The sequence below is a fragment of the Neltuma alba genome, unplaced genomic scaffold, assembly GCF_004799145.2.
Source record: "Neltuma alba isolate B1F8T4 unplaced genomic scaffold, ASM479914v2 tig00011445_pilon, whole genome shotgun sequence".
Lineage (NCBI taxonomy): Eukaryota > Viridiplantae > Streptophyta > Magnoliopsida > Fabales > Fabaceae > Neltuma > Neltuma alba.
In genome coordinates, this window is record NW_021636126.1 from 173,253 (window position 1) to 185,192 (window position 11,940).

The following is an 11,940-nucleotide window of genomic DNA, read 5'->3' on the forward strand; positions in this document are numbered from 1 at the left end:
GAAGTTTGATAAATTTAATAACTAAAATCAAAATTTGAGTTATTTAAATGTCCTTTTAAGAGATTTTTCTAAGAAAAAAAGTTGACTGAAAAATTTGAAATGAATGAGTTATACCTCTAAATATACAACATCAACTTTGGTTTTCATTTTATATATGATATTGATAAATTTATATAATATCAATTATGATTTACATTGATAATGATTGTTAAAATTCTTTTTATCTATTTAAATTATATAAAATCTCTATCTCTCCCATTAAATTTCATAATTCCTATTTCACTCTATTGCAAATGTTTCCTCACCTATAGTTCTTCTAAAGAATTCCTCACCTATAGTTCTTCCAATCCCATATTTATCATATTTACCACTTAGGCACTTGATTTTAGGCTTACTCATCTTCAACGATTGTTGAACTTAATAGTTACCAGAACTATCCCTTTCTTACTAAAAATCTGCCCAAAGTATAGATGAGAATTCAAATAAAATTTATAAGTTCAAGAAGACCAACCACTTCTGGAGGAACCATTAGTAAAACATAGGAATCTTCTCAACATGTATTCCAGAAGGCCAATTCTCCAATACGTATTCGAGTTATCATGTTAGGTGAGGAAGTTTTAATTTTAACAGCTTTACAGAAATTAATCTTAAATTTAAAATGATTTAAAATAACTCTGAATTTGGAAAAACAAGTTACAAATAAAGAGCTCTGAAGTGGGGGGGGCAAAGAGGTGAAATGAGAGAATATGGCTGAAGTCAGAGAAAAATAAAGATTCTGACACATCACCATAGTAATAAGCACGAATAAGCTCTTCAATAAGCTAGAAATCTAACTTGGGACGTAACGCACGTTTCACCGTTTAAAACAGATAAGCTAATTTTGGACTTAAGCCCAACCAAACATCCACAACTCCCAATCAGGTTTGTAATGAAAATAAGCTACTTTTAAGCCCAGTAAACGCTTGCCAAACAGGCACAAGACTTTGAAAAAACAAAGAGGCTTATGAAAATTAAGGGGGGAAAGTAATTTAAATTCATACTAAAATTACTTCACATCAAGAAATTTTCACTAGAAAAACGTAAGACCATCGTAGAAGTTTACCTGCTCCCACCGTGAACATCAAATTATTCGAGTTATCATGTTAGGTGAGGAAGTTTTAATTTTAACAGCTTTACAGAAATTAATCTTAAATTTAAAATGATTTAAAATAACTCTGAATTTGGAAAAACAAGTTACAAATAAAGAGCTCTGAAGTGGGGGGGGGGGCAAAGAGGTGAAATGAGAGAATATGGCTGAAGTCAGAGAAAAATAAAGATTCTGACACATCACAATAGTAATAAGCACGAATAAGCTCTTCAATAAGCTAGATAATCTAACTTGGGACGTAACGCACGTTTCACCGTTTAAAACAGATAAGCTAATTTTGGACTTAAGCCCAACCAAACATCCACAATCTCCCAATCAGGTTTGTAATGAAAATAAGCTACTTTTAAGCCCAGTAAAAGCCTTGCCAAACAGGCACAAAGACTTTGAAAAACAAATTGAGGCTTATGAAAATTAAGGGGGGAAAAGTAATTTAAATTCATACTAAAATTTACTTCACATCAAGAAATTTTCACTAGAAAACGTAAGACCATAGAAGTTTACCTGCTCCCACCGTGAACATCAAATTTTACAACGAAAAACTGACAAAACCATCATGGCCGTTCTAGCTTCTTGTCAGGGCCCACGGGAATAATAGTTTGAAATTCAAGTGCTTCAAGTGAATCTTCTGATCATATGTCCATTGAATTCCATTTCAATTAGAAACAGATATACAAAAAACTTTGAACTATGCATAACCAGAACAACAGGGTCGCACCACAGCATGAAAAAGGCACCAAAAAATGAGAAACCAATAGGTTGAAACCATGAGGCAGCTTCCTCTGAATTCAACCCCATTCTGAAACCATCAATTATAAGCATATTCCTAGAAAATCGCATACCCAGTAACCATAACATTAAAGGCATGCATGAGCAACTTCAAAATCGTTGTTCCAGCCCTTTAGCGTGATAGCCATGTGGAAACTACGAACAAAGCAAACATTAAAAGAAGGGAGTGGCACACAAATGCATCAACGCTTTCAGGTGTGGTCGCTTTGCTGACAATAGAATTCCAGAGTTGTCCAAAGATATGCCGTGAATTTTCCTGCACAGAAAATCCATTCTCTTGAAAAATGCTATGCACAAAATAATGTGCCAATCCTAATGGCGCATATGATAGTCACCTCAGTGCTTAAGTTACTACTAACTTGATCCTTGTTATCCATGTTTCTCAAAATTCTTCGGTCGCTCCCAGAGAGATTGGTTGATCTGTGCACATTTTAATTTTGGCTTCTCCAACGTCTATACTCCTGTGGGAACTGTATGCTGAATCAGTATGTAATGTTTCCATTACAGAACCAAAGAAGTTGGTCACAGGTACCTAACAAGGAGGGAAAAAAATCATCCTTATAGAATTCTTCCCAATTAGACCTGATTAATGCTCATTTTCACCACATCAGGGTAATAACTACTACATAGAAGCATAAGCACACAAAAACAAACTTTATCGGGATGCAGATTTCTGTCACGTATAGCATTTACGCGTCTATCTTGTTAAGAGATCTGTCTTGCAACCACAACGCATATCCTACGGAAGTATACAAGATTCTCATGGCTTTATTATTCTTTCAGGAAAATAGCTTATAAGTCGATTTCAACAATAAGCCCCTGAGTAGAGTTAAGTTAAAAAAATAAAATGTGTTGGGTAGAAACTATACACACAATATTCACAGCCAATATTATTTGATGTTTTGCACCCCATGATGCACCATGAGATGTAAAATAATGTCAGGTAGCAGCAGTTTGTACAGAGTAAACATCTGTTAATTATGTAGGTAACCCCTCAACAAATAATGTTAATAAAAATTCCTCTACATAAAAAATATTTCAATATATTTATTTAAAAAAAAAAGTTCAGCTGCCTTAAATTAAGAACATAAAATTATTACCTCCTCCAAACTACGTTGATATAGGTCCATTCTATAATATGCGGTTGACATCAACAAATTTGGATTAAATGAATTGAAAAGGCTGCAAAATAAACACAAAATATCCCCAAGTTAGCAATATAACTATCAAAAGAGTATGACGCTGGAATGCTCTACCTACTGCAACACAATTCTCTTGATATGCCCCCAAGCAACCCGTACCAATTATCTTTACTAACATAATAGAGAAGGGGAGAGGCGGATTCACCAAGATCACAACATGAGAGTCGATCACCTTAATTAAACTTTTGTTTTCATTTACACAGACCATAGAATTATAAACCATGAAAACAGAATTCAACTTTCCTGGAAAATCCATTTGGACATGTAAAACCCACTAAAAATCAAATATTTGATTTGGACAACAGTAATCAATAGAACTAAAACAATATCATGTCACAAATTGGAAGACCCAACTCAGTTTCATCTTCCAGTATTTGGAAGTTTGGGTGATGCATGTAGCATAGAAATTGAAACTCATTGTTTTCCATATTGGTTTGAGGGAAAAATCAAAATGATCCTCATCTATATTGATCTCTCAACAGATTTCTTTCGTCAAAATTAGAAGATCATTCAAGACTAGAAAATTAAACAGAGGCTACAGAAACACTTCATAACAAGGAAAAGAAGTCATGTTCGCACTCCCAAAAAACACCTCATGGTCTACCTGCTCAAGGAGGCATTATCATACATATTTAGCTTCTCGAAGAAGGCTAGAGTATAATATGTAAAACGATCCACAACTGAAACACCAACCTGTGTTAAATAAAACACAAGTGAATTTTAGTTGTCCTGATCATAGACCAAATTCAAGAATAAAATGTTCACAGTTACGAACCATGTCAATAACATTGGAAGGATCAACATTATTAAAAGTAGCCATATTCTAGCCATATTGGACGAAAGGCTAGACTGAAAATGGGGAACCCTGCCTTGAAACTCAAGACTCGTCAGGCTCAATAATCATTCCCATGCCATGCAATATAAGTGTGGTAGCTATTATTTTGCAATCACTATAGTGAAAATGGCGGAATACCTATCATATGCTCCCATCTTCCCCTACTTTTTCTCTCTCCATTGACGGGCTAGTAATTCATTAGGATATTCTATCCTTCAGTCATTTATGAGGTACAATAAAACAGAATAATAGAAAAAATGAAACACTCCAATATCACAATTCATTTCCTACGGACAGCAATAAAACTAAGGATTTTAAACAACAGAGCTCCATCAAAGGATCAAGAGGCCTTAAATCATCATAGAACAAAATCCTCAACCAAGTAACTTCTATCCTTTTACCTTCCTCTAAACTCCTCTCTCCTACATATTTTTATCAGAACTGCCAAGTGAAGAGAAATTTGCCAACTGCTCAAGACCTCAAGCTTTTGCCATTGCCTACCGTTTGTTTGGTCTTATGATTGCCATTGTTTCTTGACTGCTAGTACAATGATCTTTTCCTTTTTTTTTTTCGTAAACTCATTCACACCCTCTATAGTCCGTTCAGTTTATTAGCTTTGCTAGATACTTACTCAGATGTTTTCTTAGCTCTTGCTAATAACATCAGGACATTTAAGTTTTATTTTCGTCAATTGGTGCTTAGGTTGAATGTTGCCATACATTTATACAATAAAGGACGAATTCACCTCAAAAGCTTATAACATGTTCATTAATTCGTTTAAAACTTTCTAAATGAATGTTTTCCAGATGCGAATTTTTTGTGCATCTCACAAAAATTGCATCATGACAAAGTACTGATCGACGGCCAAACACTCTTAAGTGAAGACTCGTAAGTATTTTATTATAATTTCTAACACACCTTACATGGAAGCCTATTGAGATTTAAGAGTAAAACAAGAACAAGCTCCTTGTGACTAGAACTAAAAATTTCAATCAAGAAAATGTGGAACAGAAAAGATCAAATTCAGATCACGTGTTCATAGCGACTTAGATACCATTTCAAGTACCAATTCAACTTAGAAGTCTAAGGAGTTAAGGCCCATGAGTGGTTTTAATATACTTAGTAAAGTAATGACACTGCTTGAAAATTGTTTGATCATGATTTTTTAAAAAATTCTTTTAATACAATTCCTCAAATTATTTATTATTATGGAGTATGCCACAGCAGTTTGTGGCCTATGTCTAGAATCTAAATGCCATTAACAACAGGAATGAATGCAGCAGATGGTTAATACTAGAAAATGGATATACGTCTGGGTCTAAGTGATGTGAATATGAATTCTCTCCTTTCATGCTGCTTCCAATAGCCAAAACACCTGGGGAATGAAGCTGTAAGGTTCAGAAAATGGATCAAGTCAACCTAGGGAAAAAAATTAGCAGAACAAATAAATGACAACTTTTTCTCAACGTGACAGTGAAAAGAATTAGAGGATTTCAGGCTTTGACATATCTATGCGCCCTATTGGCCTTTTACCACCAGGACATTTAAATACTTGCAAAGGATGTGTACCAAGTCAGCCCAGGACAATAGTAAACAGAGAGTTGAAACTTAAAAGTAAAAGCAAATAGAAATTTACTAGGTACAGCCATGTCCCTTGTTCTTCACAACATGACAGTCAAAATGGATCAAAATACGCTACATGTAATCCAGCACATCACATTTGGTTAGTTAGCAGGCAAAGGTTTGTGAGATGACAAAGACATATAACTATCTCGCGTAGAATTTTGCAAAACTCCATCCATCAACTTCCGTAATTTTGTCTCATAAACTCTAAATAATGGAATTAAAGTAACTACACAAGCAATAAGCTAATAGTAGTATTTGAGAAGGAAAGTCATGCGCCCTATCTAGTTTTTGTGTAAATATAGTAGCAAAGAAATCTAATTAAAATTTTAATATCATATCCTAAAGCATCAAATATTAGCCACACCTATGAAGCAATCTGATACGTGGTTACGGATTTAGATAAGATTTTGTTAAATTTGTTAATTATTAGACTTAGTTGGAAGTAGGCCTGCTGCCACCACATGGGCCCTCGTGTTAACTTAGTTTTGCCCTTTAATTGGTTCAATGATTATCTTCCAATATCATATCCATATTTATTATTTTGTATCTCTGTTGTTATTCTCCGAGATTCTAGGAGATCATCAAGGGATTAAATCGTATTCTATCCACTCTATTCCTCTAAAATGTTGCTCTATCAATAAAATTCAGAGCTCCTTCCCTACGTTTCAAGGCAGGTCTAACCAACCACCCACAAGCCTCCAAAGTTGACGATGGAGACAATTGTTCATCATCAACAAGAGCTCGGATCGGGTCTGCAATGCAAGAGGCCATGCAGTGAACCCATTGTCACTACACGGGGCATGCAGTGTCATGCCAGATTACTTCTCCCAGGCTGTGATCACACATCACTTCAATGGCAACAACCATCTCCAGTGGGCTTGGGATGTCCTAGTATTCACGCGACATTGTCCTACCATTGAATATTAGGACATTCCAAGCCTGACAGTGCTTAGTTTGAAACATGGTGTGCTGATAATAACATGGTGATGGCATGGCTTGTGAAGTGTACATGGAACGTCCCAATATTCAACATGATCAGATGTAAAGTGTACATGGAGGTGCCTTTAGGTTTGAGAAATGTTGGAAATTCTCATCAAGTTTGTAGGCTGTACAAATCCTTATGTGGGTTAAAACAGTCATCCAAAGCTTGGTTTGAGAGGATTACTCGAGCTATTAGGGGTTCGGGCTACCACCAATCCCAATCTAAACATAAACTATTTGTTAAACACTGAGGGGACAATTATAGTTCTTATTGTTTATGTTGATAATATGGTGTTGACGGGTAATGATATGAATGAGATCACAAGGCTAAAGAGAAATCTAGCGACAAAGCTTGAAATTAAATACCTTAGGTAATTGATGTATTTTTTGGGCATGGAAATGACATGCAATTTCAGAAGTTCAAGAAGATGAGTTTTTCCTTTCGACGCCCATTGCTAAGCAAAAATACACACAAGAAAGCCCCATAAACTCCAACCAGACCCAAGATTTAACCACAATACAAGTGACAATCCAGAAAAGTTTGAAAATTCCACGTATTAATTTCCAAGATGCAAGAAGTTTGGTGCATTCACATGAGATCAATTTTTCTCTCTTTCAACTTTCTTTCTACAATCACCCTATCACAGTCAAATTAACAAATACTGAGTTTAAGCTTCCTAATATCCATAGTTCTTTTACCAATGATTACAAATCCCATTGGAATAGACAAAGGCATCTATAGTAAAAACACAAGACATACAGTAATCTTATGGAAAAACAATCTAAAAAGGCAACATCATGCAATTAATACTTCGATTGACCGATTCCCTATATCATCTCCTCTTAATGAGAGAATGAATAAGCTTCACATAATATTCTAAAAATCCATCTCATGAGAATTCATGTTTGATTTTTCTAAAAATCATATTCTAGAAAGCATTTTGAGACCTGTGAGAAGAGAGTTGAAGCTTGGCAAGTGTCCACCATTATCAATAGCTCCTTAAACCTAAGAGACAACATATCAGCAAAAAGATTGAGTTTTTTTGCCCCACATAAAGAGGTCACAAGATGTCAATAACTACTAAATATGACGTTAATCACAAAATATAGATTAAATCTTCATAGTTAGAAATATGGTCTATTTCATAAAACATTTGCCAAGCAAAAACTTCATCCAAAAAACTAGTCATTACTTTAGCATATGAAACCAGCCATACAAGAAAGCATGCAACCACCCCTTGATCCAAAACTTTATCAAATATCAAGTTCAAAAATCAAACTTAAAAGTCACAAAATTAATTTGCATAAATTTCTGATAAGACTCCAAGTCAGCACATTAACGTACCAGAGAAGAAATAGGGAGAATGGAGTAGTGGTTGAGTCAGTTTTTGCATCTTTGTAGGACACTTGAATGAGTCTCATATGTTTTATTTGTTTTATTAATGATTTATCAACTGACTAAGCGAACTCTAGGTTGTTAGGTCCACCAACGTCTCTTTCTGTTAGCTTAGCTCCAAGATTCTAGGGATATTTACTTATTTTTCATTCTTATTTGATCATATTTTCTGCATTATAAATGTGTTGGCAGACTTCATGGCCAACATACCAGAGAAATAAATATTATTTGAATTAAATGAAATTATTCTCCATTGATTCGGCTGTTGAGGGTGTGTAGATTGAGACTCTTACTTTACTTATTCTTAATAGAATTTATCCCTGGTTACTGAGATTTATCAAGTGAGATTCTCGTTTGAAAGATCCAGAAGAGATTTACCGTAATTATTCCCCCTTCATCTTAAAAAAATCAAATCAGGATCCTAACAACTTCATACCTACGCTTCTCTTTCATTTGCTTCACAGCATCAGCTAAATCATGACTCTGGAGCTCTTCAGAGTCCTGAAATTTCAAAAATTCATCACCTCCATGCCCAGTCATATACAAAAGTACATGACTCCCTTCATCACTTAGAAGACGCTTTGACCTTGGAACAGCAGCCTCATGACGACCCGTCAAAACTCGTAAAAAGTTTTCCACTGTCACTTCATAGCCACGATAATCTACCTGAAAGTTAAGAAGCAAAATGTTCATCCTCTAAAAGACATTGCGTATAGCCCCAAAACATGTTGGAAGTGATGAATCTTTTTAGCATCATCTCAGACGGAAGTCTACATATACACATTTCATGCAAGATTGAGGCAATATTAACTACAGCACAAGATTCACCAGGCAAGCTTCATCATTGCAAAACTCCTCCATGACACAAGCTTAATCACGCATATTATTAATCACTCAATTGCATATGTCTATTTTAATGAATCATAAAGCCATATTATATTTGTGCCCAAATTCTTCAAATTCCTCATTTAGTTTCTACAAACATAGCTAGCGAATCAAAGAAAAGAGTAGCCTCTGCTTAAGCTATGTATTAGTAGGATTAATACTAAAAAGTAGTGAGATGCAAAGGCCACAAAAGACCTTGACCTCGGATGTCTGCATTATGAGCAACAAGAGTTCAGAATTTGTCAATAACCTCTTTCTAGACAGCGAGAAGGCTACACATTAGAAGGAAAAGTTGTTTGGGATGGTTATGAGCACTGAATTTCCTTCACTACTTTCTTTTGCTGTTAGATTAGTTCCTTCTCCTTAATCTTTGTACTCTTCTATCTCATTATATTGTTCTTGTGCGCATATGTGCTCATATCGCTACATATATGTGCATATATATTCCTACTTTTTATTACTTATATGCGGAAGTTTCAAATCCACAACCAGAGCTGGCTCAGGAGTTTATGGTTTGTTAATATAATTTAGACTCATAACAAGACAATTCCAAAGCCAACACAAAGAATACTATCTAGTGAACAAGGAAAATGAAAGGCATAAAGAAAACTCACCTCCACATTGTCGCCATACAAATTAAGCTTATGATTTTCATTATTGAAAACTTGGGCAGGGTATTTGTTTCTAGCATTACATGCCATGTCATCTGCCAGCATGAGTATTATCCTCTCGTCAGGAATTCCTAACCGCTTAACTGTCCTGATTAACAAGGAAATTATAGTGACAACAGGTCATTACCAAGTATAATTGAAGCAAATAAAGTTAAATTGGATATTACCTATATAAGGAAAGTGTATTGGCCATGTGTCGATAATTAAACCTGAATAAGGGAAGCAACGAATTAAATATATTAACCCAGTCATGAAACAATGACTTTGTGATAGCTATAAAACGTCTTTTATAAGACTTAGTAACGTGTTTAGACAGCATTGTTGATGCTTAATCTTTTTTATTTTTTGGGCCAAAGGATGCACACACTAGACCAATAAATTTTGGTCTAAACCAAAATACAGGTTGCTGAAAATGTTTATGTTCTCAGGAACAAAAAGGAAGTCAGTATTAAAGCTCACTAGACAAGCTGTAGAGATGAGATACAGCCAAAAAGGGATGGTGCGTTCTAACAAGTGATTGCTTTTTTAGTGACAATGATAGTAAACTGGATTCGAACAACATTTAAATTAATTTAATAATTAATAATTCAGTGAATCCATGTAACCAGCTAAAGTAAGCTGTTAGCTGAAATAAAATCAAATGAACAGACCAATCATGAATGACAACATAAATGATTGAGTTGGAGTAAATGAGTTGGAGCTGCACAATGTCCGAAACCAGGTCAGTTGGAGCAAGCATCATATTTTCATGTTGCCAAAGTTGGTATAAACAATCCAAAGGAACCACGAAAATAAACACTAGTATGACGCTTTAAGAGGGTTTTATTACCCACAAAAACAGGATATATAAATTTTGCTATGTTATAAATTAAAAATGGAAGCTGGACTTACCAGAATCGTGATGTGCAGACTAAAACAAATATTGTATGCAATTCATAGAGTATACTCTGCTCTTTCTCTTCAGATATCAAAGAAACATTTCTGTAACTGCAAACAAAAAATTAGCAATCAAACAGGGAAAATTGAATTGCAAACCTAGCTAGAATCAAGAGAGAAATGATTGAATACTCCATAACAAAATCATAGCCTCAAAACTTGTTATTGATGCCAGAGTTTACAGACTTGCTAGCATTCATATCAGCAAAACAGATGCTCTTTACAATCCTTCAGTCAAACTGCGAATGACATAATTCCCCCAGAGAATCCATAAAAAACCAATGTGGAGAAGTATTGAGGTCAAAAAATAGAAACTAATCAGGAAGCTTTGAATGGGGACCCAGTTCCACAAAATGCTTTCACAGCAAGAGGCAGATATCATTTGAAAGAAAAATGCAGACCGGATATGGCAAGCTAGAAGTTGGTGATGGAGATTAGAGGGCAACAAGATACAGATCTGATGATGATCTTATTCAGCCAGATCTGATGATTTCTTCCCAATTTCTGCCAGATCTTCTTCCCTCAATTACATGAAAACTAAGTTCACAATTCTCTCTCCATTTCTAAAGCAAAAATGTTTTTTTTTCCTGGGAAGCACTCCACCAAAATAAAACAAATGATGAGCATTTGATTTGCATACAAAATAAAAATTGAAAGACATGGCATACGACAGGCCAGAAAGAATGAACATTAATCAGGTCCAGACATTCCCACGTCTAGAATCTTTAGAAAAAGGGGGGAAACAAAATAGATTACTCAGAAAACAAGAAAAAATCACCATGATCACAGAGAATGGTAATCAGCTTATTCACTGGTTTTGCAAAATGCATTTTATATGAAAATTCAAATAGATAAAATCAAGATCATCGGAAAAATTAACCAGCACCTTTGAGATTGCTCGGCTTTGTGCTCAGGCTATGATTCCTGGTCTTTCCAATAGCATTGAGGTCTTTTAATTAAAAAAAAAAAATACTTTAATTAAAAATTGTGTCTCATTTACAAGACATATCAATCACACTTATAAATTTCATATTCCTACCTATTTTGATTTTCATATCCATCTCTATATTCATTTCCTTTTCCATCAAAATAATTCCAACGTATTAAAGGGACCTTAGAAGAGGAAAAGTGTTGTCTATAAAAGTTTTAAACATGGACATTGTCATTTTTTAAATGAAAAACTCCATTTCAAGTGTACCAGTGGGTTCGCTCATATATTATCTATTAGTTATTTATCTATCTACTAGTCTATTAATCTTCTATATATTAGTTATCTCTTATAAGGTGGAAAACTACCCAAGCTGTCAAGCAAACCATTGTATTTAATTCATTTGTCCTCTACTTTTCTCTCCCCTCTCACATGATGAGATAAAACCATAGGTATGTTATATAAATAGGAACAATAATCCACACCAGCAACTAAATTATATATACATACATATATGATAGTTGAATATCTGCATTCATTATTTTGG

The 11,940-nt window shown here is 34.6% G+C and overlaps 1 protein-coding gene across 1 annotated transcript; it reads right to left on the reverse strand.

Moving 5' to 3' along the window:
* Window positions 1–2,049: 2,049 nt before the first annotated feature.
* LOC114713681 (putative GPI-anchor transamidase) lies at window positions 2,050–10,442 on the reverse strand. The gene is made up of 10 exons (XM_028898352.1): window positions 10,421–10,442; window positions 9,697–9,738; window positions 9,473–9,617; window positions 8,410–8,639; window positions 7,526–7,583; window positions 5,281–5,358; window positions 3,740–3,828; window positions 3,034–3,115; window positions 2,269–2,465; window positions 2,050–2,189 (listed from the first exon to the last, which is right to left on the reverse strand). The coding sequence occupies exons 2-9, from the start codon at window positions 9,720–9,722 to the stop codon at window positions 2,316–2,318; spliced, it is 858 nt and encodes a 285-aa protein (XP_028754185.1). The 5' UTR covers window positions 9,723–9,738; window positions 10,421–10,442; the 3' UTR covers window positions 2,050–2,189; window positions 2,269–2,315.
* Window positions 10,443–11,940: the final 1,498 nt, after the last annotated feature.